Source organism: Poromitra crassiceps (assembly GCF_964638095.1).
Source record: "Poromitra crassiceps genome assembly, chromosome: 5".
NCBI classification, from domain to species: Eukaryota; Metazoa; Chordata; class Actinopteri; order Beryciformes; family Melamphaidae; genus Poromitra; species Poromitra crassiceps.
This window is the reverse complement of record NC_139642.1, coordinates 17,045,862-17,064,693: the sequence shown is the minus strand read 5'-3', so window position 1 is coordinate 17,064,693 and position 18,832 is coordinate 17,045,862. Positions and strand designations below refer to the sequence as shown.

Sequence of the window (18,832 nt, the reverse complement as noted above, 5' to 3'; positions counted from 1 at the left end):
CCTGCTACACTGTTTCCTTCTAACACCTCCTTACCTCCTACACTGTTTCCTTCTAACACCTCCTTACCTCCTACACTGTTTCCTTCTAACACCTCCTTACCTGCTACACTGTTTCCTTCTAACACCTCCTTACCTCCTACACTGTTTCCTTCTAATACCTCCTTATCTCCTACACTGTTTCCTTCTAACACCTCCTTACCTGCTACACTGTTTCCTTCTAACACCTCCTTACCTGCTACACTGTTTCCTTCTAACACCTCCTTACCTGCTACATTTCCTTCTAACACCTCCTTACCTCCTACAATGTTTCCTTCTAACACCTCCTTACCTCCTACACTGTTTCCTTCTAACACCTCCTTACCTCCTACACTGTTTCCTTCTAACACCTCCTTACCTGCTACATTTCCTTCTAACACCTCCTTACCTGCTACACTGTTTCCTTCTAACACCTCCTTATCTCCTACACTGTTTCCTTCTAACACCTCCTTACCTCCTACACTGTTTCCTTCTAACACCTCCTTATCTCCTACACTGTTTCCTTCTAACACCTCCTTACCTCCTACACTGTTTCCTTCTAACACCTAGTTTTTTTTTTTTTTTTTTTTTTTTTTAAGAAAGAGAGAGAACGAAGTTAGATCAAGAAGGGCCCAGATGGAGCCTGAAAAGGTGTGTCTTTAGTCTTTTCCGAAAGATCGGCAGTGATTCAGCTGTCCTGACCGAAGGTGGAAGCTCGTTCCACCATTGAGGTGCCAGGGACGAGAAGAGTCGAGATCGGGATGAGCGACTTTTGAGCCCCCGTAGCGAAGGAGGGGCGAGGCGACCTGCACTGGTGGAGGAGCGAAGGGAGCGCTGAGAGGTTTGGAACCTGACCATGGATTGCAGGTACCGGGGAGCTGACTGGTGTACTGCCCTGTAGGCCAGTACCAGTGTCTTGAATTTGATGCGGGCCGAGATGGGAAGCCAGTGGAGCTCCTGGAAGAGGGGAGTGACGTGAGAGAATTTGGTTTGGTTGAATACCAGACGGGCTGCAGCGTTCTGAATGAGCTGAAGCGGTCGGATGTCGGTGGCAGGTAGGCCGGCCAGGAGCACGTTGCAGTAGTCCAGGCGGGAGGAGACAAGAGACTGGACCAGGAGTTGAGTCGCTTCTCCTTACCTGCTACACTGTTTCCTTCTAACACCTCCTTACCTCCTACACTGTTTCCTTCTAACACCTCCTTATCTCCTACACTGTTTCCTTCTAACACCTCCTTACCTCCTACACTGTTTCCTTCTAACACCTCCTTATCTCCTACACTGTTTCCTTCTAACACCTCCTTATCTCCTACACTGTTTCCTTCTAACACCTCCTTACCTCCTACACTGTTTCCTTCTAACACCTCCTTACCTCCTACACTGTTTCCTTCTAACACCTCCTTACCTGCTACACTGTTTCCTTCTAATACCTCCTCCTACAGTTTCCTTTTAAAACCTCCTTCATGGTTTCCTTCTATAACACCTCCTTACCTTCCACACTGCTTCCTTCTAACACCTCCTTACCTCCTACACTGTTTCCTTCCAACACCTCCTTACCTCCTACAATGTTTCCTTCCAACTCCTTCTTAACTCCTGTTAACTATTTTTCCATGGTATGGATAAGAAAAAGAAGAAAAAACACAAGACGACAACAACGTATTTTCAATAAAGTGTGTGCAAATATATTTTCGTTTTTTTTTGTCATATAAACAATAATGATAAAAAAGAGAGAATCATTGATTCATTTGATCAAATACCAGAGACACACATTTGAACAATGTACAAAATATGGTGTGTGAACACAAGAGCGTGGCCTCTGGCAGATACAGTGCATGTTATACATCAACTTTACAGTAGGAGGCGCTGAGGAGCAAAGAGAAACATAAAGTCAACATGTTAACTATAGCGTCACCGACGCCATGCGCGGACACTCTTTTGCCAATACTCCTATCAACATTCCTTATCTTTCTGGAGACATCTTGTTTGAATCATTCACTCACTAGAGCCGTTTCCTTACCAGAGTCAGGTCGGGGAAATGACGTTATTGCTGGTGAAATAGCTGCGAGGTGAAAAATACCCAAATCCGGACACTCCTCTCTGAATGCTGCTAGTTTTGCAGGGCTTTTCTTCTTCTGTGGTACCGTCGCCCAAGCGGCTCACTGCTACTTTCTTTTATCAAAGGCACTTTCATAAAGGTATTTGGACCTTTTATCATGCACATATTAATAGAAACTTGACACATAGACTGTCAGATATCTGCAAATAAAAGCGACTTGCGGCAGCTGACAATTAACCTCTTGAATAGCCCGCAAAGAAGGAGGAAGTACGTCACTCACGTCACGTCCCCCAACTAGCTGTCTGGGTTTGGGGATATGTGTCCGTGCATGGCGTCGGCTCCCTTACATCAGAAAGTCATAAAAACACAATCAACTGAAACAGCTTCATTTAGTTAACCCATTGATACCTGATGCAGCATTTGCGTGTATATCCCTCATTTGTGTGCGTATCCCTTAAAGGGATACGCACACAAATGCTGCATCAGGTATCAATGGGTTAAAGCAACTACGAGCAACATTTTCACGTGTTATGAAACAGTCTCAATTTAATTTAGTGATGCCTCACATCTGACCTATAACAGCAGATGAGACCAAAGCCGAGTGAAGCGGCGAGTGCTCTCTTGTCGTTTATAGAGTCTCTCTCCGGGACGGAAAGACGCGGAAGTGAAAACGAAACGGTTTACGGCAGCATAACTACAAAACTACTTCCAAACAGACTTAGAATATAACGAGACGTGTTTGCGAGTGTAGAAAGCGCCTGGAAGTCGCGAGGAAAGCCGTTCGGCCTTGTTTAGGGCAGCTGCTGTAAACGGTTTTGTTTCCCTTCCGTGTCTTTCCGTCCCGGAGAGAGACTCTATAAACGACAAGAGAGCACTCGCCGATTCACTGGGCTTTGGTCTCATCTGCTGTTATAGGGAAGATGTGAAGCACCACTATTCAATTTAGACTGTTTCGTAACAAGCGAAAATGTTGCTCGTAGTTGCTTTAGCTTCATTCATTTGGTAAAGCGTATTTTGTAAAAAGGTGAATTGTTATGTACATGATATAGGCACAAATCAACAGCGTTACAACCTGACTGAATGCAAAAAAAAAAAAAAAAAAAGATGTCTAAAATGAACGATGCTTTCTTCCTTTCTTTGGAGGATGGTGTCCTTCAAATCTTAGCCTTATAGAAACAGCTCAGTGTCATGCAAATAGAGAACTAGATGCTGATTTCATATTCGGTGCTGATTTCATATTCATTGGAATCGTAATCATGATCTCTTACAAAATATTGTTCACACACCGGAGCTCATAAAGTGAACTCAAGTCTGGCTTACATTAAAGGGGAACTTCACCGAAAAACACTGCCGATTTAATTTGCACATGATCTCACCACATCAGACCGTCATTTAGTTTGTCAGTTATTGAGAGTTGATTTGAGGTTGAGGACCAGTGATGTCAGTTGTGCATTAATTACATCAGTGGACCACACTTAACTCAAATCAACTCTAAATAACTGTCAAACTACCGTATTGGTCCAAATATAGGACGGCCCTGATCATAAGACGACCGCCCTTTTTCAAGACTCATGTTTTGAAAAAATACTTTTTGAAAGGCCAAATCTTGTATCTCGGTGCAGTTCTCCTTTAAGATCTATGCCGGGGTAAAACTATAAACCTGTGTATCACTTCCTTCTTCTTCCCCAAAACTTCAATTCGTGACTTGCAGTCACGGAATCTTTTTGTTGTGGCGGCCATCTTGATGCCCAAATGCAGCACACAACTCAACTTTGTTCTTAGAATGTAAGTCTATGGGAGGACTGTTCAATCCATGCCCTCTTTGTACTCTAAAGTACTCTTTCATACTTTGTACTACAAACTTTAAACGGGTCACCACTCTTAGTATTTCATCACTTTATTTAAGTTTTTTGATATCTTTTGTACTTTTTGAGAAATCACATTTGAAGTTTGATACTTTTTTCGCCCTTTATAATGGGATCGTACGGAGCCAGCCTAGAGTGCGTGATGTCATGATTCACTCTAGCTGACTTTTAAGGAATGCACTTTTCACTCAATTCACACATTTTAAAACTGTGACAAGACAGTTCACACAACTTTAAAGTAACTAATACGATATTCAGCCCTGCTAGATATCGGCAAAACACTACTTGTGGTGAGACTGACGAGGAACGCAGTTCTACGCAGTGAAGGAAGCCACGCCCCTCTGTGTGTTTTGGCTTCTTTTTCAGCCACTCGTGCATGTTGCGTGCATGACATGTTGCGTGCATGACATGTTGCGTGCGTGACATGTTGCGTGCGTGACATGTTGCGTGCGTGACATGTTGCGTGCATGACATGTTGCGTGCATGACATGTTGCGTGCATGACATGTTGTGTGCGTGACATGTTCGTGCGTGAGTTCCTCGGTGAATGGAGCGAGCGAGCGCCACAAAGCTAGTGAAACAAATGATTTAAAATGTTATTTTTAGATCCCCCCCCCACAGCAGTTATGCTCAGTGTTGCCAGATTGGGTGGTTTTCAGCCCAATTAGGCTAATTTGGGTTGCATTGTGCAAAATTGGATTGGGCGGCATTTCTGGGTTTTGTTTGAATGCAATTAGTTTGGGGAAGATTGGTAACCCCTGGTCTAGTCTATCCAGTCTGGTCCTGGTCCTGGTCTAGTCTATCCAGTCTGGTCCTGGTCCTGGTCCGGTCTAAGCGGCCACACAGTGGTTGGGTCTGCGCGACATGACGTATCCCCTCCGGCAGACGCAGCGGAAGGAGCCGTCAGTGTTCACACAGCGAGCGTTCACACACTGGAACTCCACCCCCACGCCGTCCTCACACTCATTTATATCTGCAACACACACACACACACACACACACACACACACACACACACAATTGACCTGTTATTAGAGCGCCCCCTTTGGGCCAATTAGTGTAAAGCTGACAAAATATAGGAAAAAAACTGTGAGTGAGATGCGTCATTTGGCTCAGCAGTGTCTGACATATCAGATGTGACACATGGACAACATGAGGAGCGTTTGATCAGAATGTGATCAGTGGTGCGGGAATCATTGTGTGTGACACATGGATGAATGAACTAACAACATAGCACCCCCCGTGGAACAATCAGTGTCATTACAGCGGGGATGGTATTGTTTTCACCTTGTGAGTCTGTGTGTGTCATCAAGGCAAAATGTGGTCCTGGAGACACCTATTGTAGCGGGAACTACCATAGAAGCTATTTTGAGCACTTTACCAGGTGTGTATATGTCTGTCTGTCTGTCTGTCTGTCTGCCTGCCTGTCTGTCTGTCTGTCTGCCTGTCTGCCTGTCTGTCTGTCTGTCTGCCTCTCTGTCTGTCTGTCTGTCTGTCTGTCTGCCTGTCTGTCTGTCTGTCTGTCTGTCTGTCTGTCTGTCTGTCTGTCTGCCTGTCTGTCTGTCTGTCTGTCTGTGTGTCTGTCTGTCTGTCTGTCTGCCTGCCTGTCTGTCTGTCTGTCTGCCTGTCTGTCTGTCTGTGTGTCTGTCTGCCTGCCTGTCTGTCTGTCTGTCTGTCTGTCTGTCTGTCTGCCTGTCTGCCTGTCTGTCTGTCTGCCTGCCTGTCTGTCTGTCTGTCTGTCTGTCTGTCTGCCTGTCTGTCTGTCTGCCTGTCTGTCTGTCTGTCTGCCTGTCTGCCTGTGTGTCCGTTGACTTGCTATAGTCCTGATAAAAAAAGAAAGAAATACAGAACAGTGTGATGAATGTGTGAGTGTTGCTGACCAATCAGAGCTCTGCACCTACCTATGCAGGTCATGGAGGTCATGTCGAGTTCGTATCCTTGGTAACAGTCACAGGTGTACCCTTCAGACACGCGGATACACCTGCCGTTCTCACAGCCGTGCAGTATCCCACAATCCCCTTCTCCACTCAGCCCTGCGTACGAGTCATAACGTCCTGAGCGAGAGAGGAGAGAGAGAGAGAGAGAGAGAGGACTGAGCCCTCTGACATACAGGCTACCCATTCATGCTACATTCATGTGCTCCTTGGATGCTCTGATTTTCCCAGTTGGCAAGTCGTTTTTTCCTCCGTTCACGTGAGTTTTGCCAGTCGGGACACCACATGAATGCAGCATGATTGAATCATTCACAGATAACAAGAAGATCTAAAAGCAGCCAAAAAAAAGTACTTCAGTAATCAATTTGAAAATTCTGCAAACAACATCAAAGCTACTTGGAAAGTTCTAAATTAATTACTCCAAAAGAAAAAAGTGTCCAATAAGCTTCCCCCTAGCTTCTTAGATGGGAACACTTCCATCACCAATCCTTTTGATATTGCCTGTAAATTCAATGAGTTTTTTGTGAATGTGGGACTTTCCATATCCAACAAGTCTGGAAAAACCAACGTGAATCCAACTGATTATATACAAGGTTCCTTTCCTCCCGTTTGCTCTTTTGAACCTCCCGACAATGAAGAGATAAATGAAATTATAATGGAATTAAAAAATTCTGCTCCAGGTCACGATGGAATTAGTTCATCCCTTGTGAAGGAAGTAAAAAACTAAATTATCAAACCTTTATTGCACATTTTTACAATGTCCATGGAAACGGGTGTTGTTCCATCTGACCTCAAACTTGCAAAAGTCATCCCACTTTTCAAAGCAGGTGATCCTGGATCCTTTACTAACTATCGACCCATTTCTGTTCTCCCATGTTTCTCCAAAATTCTCGAAAAATTAGTTTATAAACGTATTATTAATCATTTGAATAAGCAAAATATCCTGTATGAACACCAGTACGGATTCCGCAAAAACCACTCGGCTTACATGGCCCTTCTACAGTTAGTGGACAGGATTCACACTGCTTTGGAAAAAAAGGAATTTGCTTGTGGTATTTTTTTGGATCTCTCAAAAGCTTTTGATTCGGTTAATCATGACATCTTGGTTTCAAAACTGTATGCATATGGTTTTCATGGCAATATTTTCGGGTGGCTTAATAATTATGTTTATAATAGAGAACAATATGTTACTTTTAATGGTATAGAGTCGAACAAGGCTAAAATTCAGTGTGGGGTGCCTCAAGGCTCAATCTTGGGGCCTTTACTTTTTCTTATATTCATAAACGATCTTGCAGCAGTATCGGATACTATGTTTCCAATATTATTCGCAGACGACACAAACTTATTGATGTCCAATAAAAATGTAACTGTCCTTATGAATGAGGTAAACATTGGTCTTCTCAGGTATTCCAGATGGTTTCAATCGAATAAATTGGCTTTAAATGTAAAAAAATCAAATTTTATGATATTTGCTGGTAAAATGAATTATAATTCGGAATTATTTAAAATATCTATTGATGGTGTTGAAATTAGTAAAGTCTCATCCACCAGGTTTCTAGGAGTCCTGATCGATGAGAAACTCACCTGGAAAGACCATATCAGCCAGGTCTGTAAGAAGATCACAAAATCCCTTGGAATTATTAGAAGGATTTGTGGACTTCTTAATTTCTCTTGTCTTCTAACTTTATATTACAGTCTAATATTCCCATACCTTTCATACTGTAATATTGTTTGGGCTAGTACCTTCCCCACTCATTTGCATAAACTTTTATTGCTACAAAAACGTTTTGTTAGACTAGCAACATTTTCAAAGCCGTATGCTGAAACTGCCGCGCTCTTTTGTAAATGTGGTGTGATGTCAATTTTTGATATCAACATTTTTCAAACCTGCATTTTCATTTTCAAATTGAAGTACATGAGTACTGACTTACCAGAAAATTGTAAATCATTTTTCATCTGTAATTCACAAATTCATACTTATCCTACTAGACAAAGTAATAACCTGAATATACCATTGTATCGTACATCCAGAGGTCAATTTTCGTTAAAATATCATGGAGCCAAAATATGGAATTCAAACTTACATTTATTGACTGTTTCTCTATCCCTGTCTGTGTACAAAAAGAAACTAAAAGGTTTTCTAATGTCTGGTAAATTTGGCACTGAGTGAGCTATGGCATTTCTGAGAGAGGTCTAAACCTCATTCTCATTTTTATTTCTCTTTTTATTCCTATTTTTTTATTTTTTATTTTTTTATTTCACTAATCTGAGTTATCATTGCATTGTAATGTTTGTTCAATGTTAATTGAGTAACTTGTATTATTATGTTTTTCTCTTGAGGTGAGATCTTTATATAAACCCGTAGTGGGTTTCTATCTCACCTGCACATGTTTTTTTCTCCAATGTTGTAAACATTTTTTATTTTGTTTCTGTTTTCATTTAATGTGCAAATAAACATAAACATAAACATAAACATCTAACATAAGGATTAATAGTATATGTGTACAAATGTGAAAAAGTTTCAAGTCTGTTATAAAATGCATTTTGTAAGGTAATTTGCTTTGACTGGAGGTCTTAAGGCTGCTTTATGCTCACCATGGGGGTGGAGCGAGGGCCGGGGTGCGTCAAATGACGTACATTTGTTGGGCGTGGTTATACCCCCGTAGGGCACCCACCGTGTGCCTGATTTTTTTTCCTCACAGCGCGACCTCCGCACAGCTTCTCTCCAAACATGGCCGCTTTCAAGCCACTGAGCCCTGAACACTGAGCTGTGTTTTCCCCACATTTCTTGACCCATGTGGTAGGCTATAAACTTTGATTTGCAACTGTTCGCTTTTAGTCATTTCACCAAGTAAATGTGTTGTGCTGAGAGCATTATTGAGAGAGATTAAAAGCAGCACAGAGTAGGCTATCAGGGCTGAGAATTGAAACGGTTTTCAGTAAAAACAAGTTTGGTGATTCATTCATGTGCTGATGTAGGGTCGTTTGAGAGTAAAAGCGCACTCAGTACTGCACATAATAGCGTTTCATTGCGACTTTTCACGGGCTGTTCTCACTATTACCATTGTACAATACATGCTGATCACTTGGCTGATCACTTCTGAGTATAATAGCATCTGCCCCAGCGAAGTCCGCACGGTGACTCGCGGAGACTCGCGGAGCTCCACCCCCACGGAGCTTGCTCGAGTATAATGAGCCCTTTAGGTTGCCTTGTTTTTTTGCTAGCTAGCTAACTAGCCAGAAAGCTATCTTAGCAAAGTAAGTAACTTTAGCATTATCATGCAACATCTAGCCACCACTAGCAGCTACGCAATGTTAGCTTGTGTGCTAATCAGATGTGTTAACAACAAGACAACAGTGATGGCTATTTCTTTTTATCGAACTACACCCACTGCTAGCTAGCAGCTTCCTGCTTTCGACCGAACTACACTAGTTCAGTGGAAAGAAAATAGTTCCTACATGAATCTGCTGAGAACAAGGTCTGTGGATTATCTGGAGTAACCGGGTCATGATTTCTCGAAGAGATATTGCTCTTGAGTTTCGAATGACATTTTTGGCGCTTTGAGCAGCACAAGCTGAGTGCCATCCAGTTCCATTGTATCGAAGAGAAGGCCCAGACGTCTTTACGGCCGATATCTCCGATATCTCCAAAACTCAGCAACTCACACCAAAACAATCTAGATGGATAACTAGCACTACAGGTGAGAGGAAAAACACGTATGATTTTGGGGTGAATTGTCCTAGCTGTGGTTAACTAGCTAACAGGCTAACGTTATCTACAGATGTGGTTAACTTAAGGTGACCGGACAGTCCCCGTTTTTGGTGACCTGTCCCCGGCTGGAGCTGTCCCTGAAAATGTCCTCGATTTTCTACTGGCGTCTGCGGCCGATATGACTCTAGCTCTAGCAGGCTCATTCTTAAATCTCGAGTGAAGATACTTAGGCTATAGGGTGTGAAACTGTAAGACCTACAGCAGGGGCACTCAATTAAAATTCAAAGAGGTCCAGTTAGAGAAAATTTCCTCAAGCAAAGGTCCGGAACATTGTAACGTAGCTTACGCTATGATTCAGTGCCATTGAACTCAATGATTGAAGTAGCCTAATGGTACAATGTCTGTATGTAGTCAACAACTGACTGTTAAATCAAAATAAACATCAACAATGCTTATTTACAGTTTTCATATTTAACTGGATTAATTATACATAACTAGCCTACTATAATAAATAAATTCTCTTTTCTCATTTCAAGTAAAATAATGCATTTAAAAATAACATACAACAGAGTGCTTTGGAAAAATGTGCATCTTAAAATGAAGTGCTTAAATTTAAGAGAAATAAGTTTCCCCTTTTCTTCACTCCATTTCACATTTAACACTCTCAGCCAACAAATAACCTTTTCTCTTGAGAGAAGTGAGCTCCCTATCTATCTATCTATCTATCTATCTATCTATCTATCTATCTATCTATCTATCTATCTATCTATCTGTCTATCTGTCTGTCTGTCTGTCTGTCTGTCTGTCTATCTGTCTGTCTGTCGATCAACCTCGCATGCTGTGGCGTTGGGCAGTGAGTGTGCCCTGGTGTGTGTATGTGTGTTTGCTCATGTGTGGCGCTTCCATAGACCGGTCAGGATCGCACCGCACTTCACACGAGACATACTGGTTTTAATCTGCCCGTAAGAACAATGAATGGACATGTAAGAGTGGTTTCTTTTGAGCACACCGTGTGAAATTACTATCTCTCTCCTCGCGTCGCGTCCCCTCCGTCCGTGTGCTCTCGCAGCACCACTCGAAACAACAGAGAGAAACGATTCGCTTATTTGATTGGCCGAGTAGCATCACGTGTGATGATTTACAGCGCGTGCATTGGTCTGTGAGCTTCCTGGCAGATAAACCAGTAGTACCGTAAATACTATCAAAGCATGTGCCGGTTAAAATAGAAACGCTCCGTGAAAATGTAAGTTATCAATGATTTGTAGGTTATAGGGCTCGGTCCGGATAGGACGGTGTCTCGGTCCGGATGCGGACCGGAGTCTGGACTTTGAGGATCGCCGACCTACAGCATCCATTGGGACCAACAATGCCATGATACCTTGTCGGGAAGGAAGGGGGCTAAATAATACATTTTGAAAAACCGGCATATGGACAATTTCAAAGAGGACCCCTGACCTCTATAGGTATCTGAATGAGAATGGATTCTATGGCCATGTTCACATTACAGGCAAATCCGATTGGCTGCTAAAGTCATTAATCATCATTATCTTGATTGGTTTCCCAAATCTGATTTGGGAGTGTGTCCGCACTGCCACAAATCTGATTTGGGCAAGTGTTCAAGTCGGATCTGTGTGTCCAGACCTCCATATGTGGTTTGGGACAAGTGACACAAATCAGACTTGGAGCGTCCAGACTTATAAAACCAATCTGGATAGAATCATTAATAGGTCATTAAAGTTCACAAATCAGATTTGGCCTCCTAGTCTGAACATGGCCTATGAGTACCAACAAGTCTACCCTTTACAGATGTGCCCACTGGCCAACCACTCAAGCAAAAAGGTATATCTATGTTTGGATCCAGGCATCCAACAAGTGTTTACATGTTTTGCTGTCCTGCTCTTCCAGGAAAACATTGGAAAAGCACCTAGGACTCGGAAATTACTTTTTGAGATCTGAGGCTATTCATAAAACATTCGGCGCTGTAGGTTCAGAAGGCCAGGCCAATGCTGCTGGAACACATTGACATTTTGTAAAGGGGCACAGTGAATGACGTGTGTGTGTGTGTGTGTGTGTGTGTGTGTGTGTGGGGGGGGGGGGGGGGTCACCAGGGGCCAATGAAACCAGAATCATCCCCCTTTATCATTTCATAGGTAACATTGGATATTAATGACAATATTATTGATTGCCGGACTGGAAATGTCCGCGATTTTCATTTGAGAAATCTGGTCATCTTAGGTTAACTAGCTAACAGGCTAACGTTATCTATATATGTGGTTAGCTAGCTAACAGGCTAACATTATCTATATATGTGGTTAGCTAGCTAACAGGCTAACGTTATCTACAGATGTGGTTAACTAGCTAACAGGCTAACGTTATCTACAGATGTGGTTAACTAGCTAACAGGCTAACGTTATCTACAGATGTGGTTAACTAGCTAACAGGCTAACGTTATCTACAGATGTGGTTAACTAGCTAACAGGCTAACGTTATCTACAGATGTGGTTAGCTAGCTAACAGGCTAACGTTATCTACAGATGTGGTTAGCTAGCTAACAGGCTAACGTTATCTACAGATGTGGTTAACTAGCTAACATTATCTATAGATGTGGTTAGCTAGCTAACAGGCTAACGTCATCTACAGATGTGGTTAACTAGCTAACAGGCTAACGTTATCTACAGATGTGGTAAACTAGCTAACGTTATCTATAGATGTGGTTAGCTAGCTAACAGGCTAACGTTATCTACAGATGTGGTTAACTAGCTAACAGGCTAACGTTATCTACAGATGTGGTTAACTAGCTAACATTATCTATAGATGTGGTTAGCTAGCTAACAGGCTAACGTTATCTACAGATGTGGTTAACTAGCTAACGTTATCTGCAGATGTGGTTAACTAGCTAACAGGCTAACGTTATCTACAGATGTGGTTAGCTAGCTAACAGGCTAATGTTATCTGCAGTCAGATGGAGAGACAAGTTTAAAAATGAAACCCGGTGTTCTCAGCCGGCCTCCAATATGGCCGCCAGAGGGAGTATGACATCACCTGAAACCCCTCTATTCTAAACGAGCATGACTCACTCTCATACAGCCTGCGTGGCGCTGTCCCTCCCCCTCCTCTCCTGTCGGTGAAGGGGGTGAAGGGCGGTCCTGGCCTCCAGGCGCCCTCGTCCTCCTCGGGGTCTTGCTCCTCGTACGGGCCCCCGGGCAGCGAGGCCCTGGGCAGCGGGGCCAGGCTGAGCGGCACGCCCTCCGGCCGGGAGGGAGGGGGCGGCCGCGCCCCGAATGCCCGCTCGGAGCGGGGGTCTGGGCCAAGCCGGAACGAGGGGCGTCTGGGTGGGGTGTCATCGGCGGGGCCGTAGTCTCCCTCGCTATAGTAACTACCAGCACTGAGCGAGGGAGAGAGCAAGGGAGAGAGAGACACATACTATTTACTGTGTGTCTGCATCATGCAGCAGACACACAGCACACAGTGTGTGTGTGTGTGTGTGTGTGTGTGTGTGTGTGTGTGTGTGTGTGTGTGTGTGTGTGTGCGCGTGCGTGTGTGTGTGTGTGCATGTGTGTGTGTGTGCGTGCGCGTGCATGCATGCGTGTGTCTCTCACCCATATCCAGGCCTCCTGTATGTTCCAGTCCTCCCCCTGAAACCAGATCTGCTGCCCCCTTCTGGAGAGTAATCCTCATAGTCTGAGCGACTGTAGTCCGGACTGTAGGGAGGAGCTGAGGAGAGGAGGAGAGCATCTGGTGACTTGGGACGATTGTACTCTGACTTGTGCTTTGATGACTTGAAAAGGTTTCTAACTTGAGATCTTGGGCCATATCTTACGCCCAGTGCAAGTGCAAGGGCAAGGGCAAGCATTATCTTTGCTAGTTTCTAGCACTCAAAATCTCCCTTGTTTTCTTTGATGTACTGACCACTGGATCAGTACATCAAAGACCACTGGGTCAGGACATCAAAGACCACTGGGTCAGGACATCAAAGACCACTGGGTCAGTACATCAAAGACCACTGGGTCAGGACATCAAAGACCACTGGGTCAGTACATCAAAGGATGGGTTTCAGTGACCCTGTGGTAATTAAAATAAAAAAGGGAGATTTTGAGTCCTGGAAACCAGACAATTGTCCAAGTCCCTCTGATCCGAGTCCCAAGCGAGTCTCAAGTCAATTGGTCCCGAGTCTCAAGCAAGTCCCAAGTCTTTCCTTTTGTCGGCAAGTCAAGTCAAGTCAAGTCACAATGTTATTTCAAGTCAAGTCTCGAGTCGAGTCACAGGTTATGTCAAGTCGAGTCACAGGTTAGAAAAAATGACAAGGCAGAGATTATTTAGGCTGCAGACGTGCGCGTTCACGTTAATGCGTGCTTGTTGCCAAGCAACACACTTCTCTCAGACGAGTTCGAGACAGCTGACAGACAGCTCCAACTCAGCTCAAACTTATAGAGTTGTATTCAAAGCATAGAAACGTTCTCACAGCTCACTTTAACAGCGCCAACACAAGCAGTTTGATCACAAGTGCAATCAGTACTGAATGCGATGGCAGACTGCGCACTGCGGGCAGTTGACGAAGTCAGGAAGAAATTGAAAGATCTTCCGACGCATCAGCTTATTTACAGCACATATCGATCGATATTTTTGGAGAAGATTCCGGCCGCATCACGCGCAGATCAAGATGAGACAGCTGTCAGTGAGTAGCTACGCATTTGGGTGTAACTTTTACGCCTGCTCCATACACAGACGCAGCGCATACAGGGTGCACTAGTCATAAAATTAAGTTAGTCGTAACTTTGAGTTCTACATCGGACGTAGCGTGTAAACCTAGGCGTACGCCCAGCTGGTGCACTCGGCTGATCTTGTCACAAGTCCGAGTCGAGTTTCGAGTCATTTTCTTCCAAGTCCGAGTCGAGTTTCAAGTATTTACCTTCCAAGTCCGAGTCGAGTCGGAAGTCGTCAAATTTGCGACTCGAGTCGACTCGAGTCCGAGTCCCTATGACTCGAGTCCAATTGTCTGCTGGAAACTAGCAAAGATAATGCTTGCCCTTGCCCTAGCACTGGGCGTAAGATATGGGCCCCAGTGTTTGTGTAAATTACTTAAAGTCGAAGTGAACCGGAACGGAATGCACCAGCGCGAGCGTCGGACACTGAAAACGAATTGAGAGGCAGACCATATACGTGTCGATGATTTGATTTGACAATTCTGAGGATTGGCTTTGGCATTGGCCAATCCTGGCGTGTTCCACCCCCAAATCGAGTGGGATTCAGCGTGTTGTCGTGCTACGCGAGTGGGACCCGCAGAGTACCAGGGAGCCAGCTGCTTTGTGCGGAGCGAGCGGACAATCCGATCCATAGGTGCTGCCCGCCCGCCTCGAATCTCCGAGAGACGACCCCTGACAGCCAGGGAGGCTGTCAGGCTCGGAGGCGCGCGCCATTATCGTTATAAATGTAAATAATATTCCTGGAATGCGTGTTTTAACGAGCCAGTTACATTTCTTTGCATTCTTAGACATTACCGTTTGATTTAGTTTGCATAATTGCTCAAGTTAGTAGTTAGTTTATGGGCTAGAAACTCTGCCAGATGACAGGCACTAGGCGCCATTTTCCCCTTCATTTGGAAGAGAAAATTATCCTGTAATGAAGATTTGATTGACAGCTGCATGTCGTGAAATGATTGGTTGAAATGGGGTACAAATTTGATAGTACTAGGTGACATCAGCAAACTGTAAATTACTGTTATGAATGAAATCTTGAAAAACAAATTTTGATGTGAAAAAAAGTGAAAAACTAAAGAAATTAGATTGTTGTGATTTGTTTTGCATACATTATTAAATAGGTGCACTGCATACCCAGGTCATTCTTAGGTTCAGCTCGACTTTAAGCTGTGTTCACACCGAGATATTTATTTTCCTCTCTGTCGCTCGATTCAACCCTTTGGAATCGCTCTGTCGCTGTGTTTAAATCACTCGTCAACAGGCACAAGAATTGACGGACAACTGGGGGCTATAACATTACGCAATGTCATGATGTTTGTCCACTACGAGCCACCGTAGTTGTTTACAAGCTAAGCCTATCAGCGTGCTCCTAACGCGAGCTCTATACCGGTAGTACAGACTTCACTTCATGTCAGCTGTCAGCCTGTCAATCAGCTGTCAATGCGGTTTGTTGCCACAAAATAAACCAGCGGTTTGTTCCAAGCCAGTGTGATCCTTGACTCACTCTCACACGGCAGCCAATCAGCGTCGAACAGCGAGCGACTGATTTGACTGAGTTGGGATATTTCATCTCGGGCGACGAGCGAATTTTCGCCCTATCGCTCTGTCTCTGTCGCTCGGACACCCAGTGATTTTTCTTCCGGGCGAATATATGTTCAATCGCTCGTTTGCATTGACTTTGTATGTAAACTCGATGCCAGCGAAAAACTTTAATAGGTCGGTGTGAACGCACCTTAAGATTGAAAGTCATATTGCATTGAAAGGTCCTAGATATTTAGCTTTCCTTAAGATATTAAATTGATACTGGACTCTTGAGTTGTTCTGATCTGACAGTGGAAATTGACTTGAGGCATGGGACAGAGCTTAATCATATTAAACTCAATTAATTTAAATTAATTAATGACATTAACAGGATGTAATTTGCTCTCATGGGTCTGAGGCTGAGCAGCAGTTTGGCTTTTTGCTTTTGTCTTTACAGTTTTGGGAAAATAGAGAATAATTTGAAGCAGCTCGGAGACAAACAGGCTGAGGCCATCGTCCTGGCAGAGAGCGCCCTCTACTGGTTCACCGCCCAGGCACACAATGGAAAAACGACTGTAGTATGAATGGTGTTGTGTGCTGTGGAGGACAGAATCATCCATACTTATAAATACATAAATACTAAAATGATATGCATAGAAACCTGTAAATCAGCGATTTACAACCTGTGGGCCGCGGCCCTCTGGTGGGCCGCCAAATCATTATTATTATTATTTTTTATATTGAACAAATTAAAAAAAAAAACTTGCTGATGGACTGCTCCTTGAAAACTGTAACACTGAAAATGCTACAACATGTTTCAGATGCTGTGTTAAAATAAAAAGTGTTCTGAGAACGCATCATTTGGCCTCCGTATTTTTTATGGGATTTTCAAGTGGGTTCCTGAGCTGGAAAAGGTTATGAAACGCTGCTGTAAATAAATGGAGGAAACCAATCAAAGTGAGCATCATTCAATAGTCCTAGATATTTCGTTTTCTTCATCTTACCTCCTCCTCCTCCTCCTCCTCCCCCTCGGGCCGGGCCCAGCCTGGCTCCTGTGTCCGGGTCATACGAGTATGGGTAACCATCAGAGTATGGAGGAGGAGGGCCCGGCCTGGCTCCTGTGTCCAGGTCATACAAGTCTGGGTAAGGAGGCAGAACTGAGCTGCACAGACTAGCATAGTCCTCTGGAGAGAAAGAGAGGCAGAGAGAGAGACATAGAGGGAGAGAGAGACAGAAAGGGAGAGGGAGAGACACAGAGAGATTTTAGGTGATTGATTGGCTCGTTAAATGAGGAAATAAATAGTGGAACAGATTAAATGAATGCACTTTAATGTAAAATCGTTCACATCTGAAAAGAAGCACCAGAATTGCCACAAATACTGCTTGGGGATCGTTCTTTTGATCAAATTATATTAGCCACGCAAAAATCAAGATTTTTCTAATGGCCAATGGCTACCATTATCACCCCGGAAATGCTATTTTGGAGACAAAGGTGTGTAGAATTGTGCAACATGTATGTGATCTTGCTATCAAACTTATGACCACAGAGAAGCCAGATTTATTCCATGTAAATTTCAAAATGGCTGCCATTTCAGCCATTTTTACCATAGCGTTTCACTGTCCAGGGCGATTTTGATTATTGTGTCAAATGACACACACACATGAGTTTTTAAGAAATCCTTTCTATATCTCCTGAAAGTTTCAGCCCGATCGCACGTAAAACGGCATAGCCAAGAAGACACTTCTCATTGTTATTATAATAAGCTATTGATGATTTTGTTCATCTGGCCCACTTGAGGTCAAATTGGCTCCATGTGGCCCGTGAGTTTGATGCCCCCCCCCCCCCACACTCACCAGAATCAGTAGCGGGACATAGGGCGCACTGCAGCCCCCAGCCCTCTCCGAACAGACAGCAGCAGTCGATGAAGGTGACCTGAGCTCCCAGCAGGGGGCTCTGACACACCAGCTCAAAGGTCACATGCTGCCAGCAGAACGACAGGTTCTCATCTGGAAAAGTCAAAGAAAAGTCACGACAAAGCCACACGTTTAACAACCTAGCGCAGAGGTTCTCAAATGTTTTTCAGCCAAGGACCCCTTACAAGATAGAAAATATACCGGGGACCCCCTCATTCTGATTTGTGATTTTGCGCTAAGCTTAATTGTTTCCACGGTAACGTGCTTGACTTTTAATTTGATAGGTTTGTTATTAGAATGTAATCCATGAACCATTTTAGATTTAAAGCATAAACTATCTATGAAGATTTTGCACTTTTTTTTTTTCTTTTTTTTTCTTACATTACATTTACATTACGTCATTTAGCAGACACTTTTGTTTTGTCCAAAAGCGACTTACAATATCACAATTTGTCAACAGTACAGAAAACCACTATGCAACACCATCAATGACAGCCAAGATATTTTGATAGACTAGCACCATGTAGGAAGTAGTTTGAGAAGGAATAAGTAACATGTAGCATTTTTTTTTAATAAAAAAAAAAATATATATATATATATATATATATATATATATATATATATATATTTATTTTTTTACCTGAAAACTTTTCGCGGACCCCCTGGCAAAGTGCCGCGGACCCCCATTTCAGAACCACTGACCTAGCATATTCCCTCTACTAATGGCCCAGGCCTTTATTGATCTCAGGTGCAGATGGTAGCAGGTGTTTATTGGAAGGAGACAGGCCTGTATTTCTAATTCCCTCTGATCAGTCTATTCCTTGTTTTTCTGACGTGCTTCTTGTTTGTTATGTAGTTCGTTATGTGCAATGCATTCCCAGTAATAAGCAGTAGCTTCTGGTTAGCCATCTGCTACCTTGACAAGATTAAAGTTCAAATAGATCATGATTGACACTGACACGAGGTGCTTTAACCTAAATGTAACTACTGACATCTTTTGGCACTTGTGACGTACTACAAGCTACAGTGACATTATTATATTATATTATATTATTATATTATTATATTATACAGTATAACAGCGGAGTTCACTGCTATCCACCATTCTCCCCCCCACGTGAG

At 43.4% G+C, this 18,832-nt stretch overlaps 1 protein-coding gene across 1 annotated transcript in view; it reads right to left on the bottom strand.

The window, feature by feature from the left end:
* Positions 1–1,693: 1,693 nt before the first annotated feature.
* Positions 1,694–18,832, bottom strand: part of ltbp4 (latent transforming growth factor beta binding protein 4) — a gene marked incomplete at its 5' end in the record, with an annotated part of 171,357 nt that continues 154,218 nt past the window's right edge. Inside the window, 6 exons of the mRNA XM_083636544.1 lie at positions 1,694–4,905; positions 5,834–5,986; positions 12,656–12,963; positions 13,178–13,292; positions 16,801–16,980; positions 17,651–17,803. Of these exons, the coding sequence (XP_083492670.1) occupies positions 4,763–4,905; positions 5,834–5,986; positions 12,656–12,963; positions 13,178–13,292; positions 16,801–16,980; positions 17,651–17,803 (1,052 nt within the window). The 3' untranslated portion in view covers positions 1,694–4,762. The remainder of the gene's footprint in view (positions 4,906–5,833; positions 5,987–12,655; positions 12,964–13,177; positions 13,293–16,800; positions 16,981–17,650; positions 17,804–18,832) is intronic.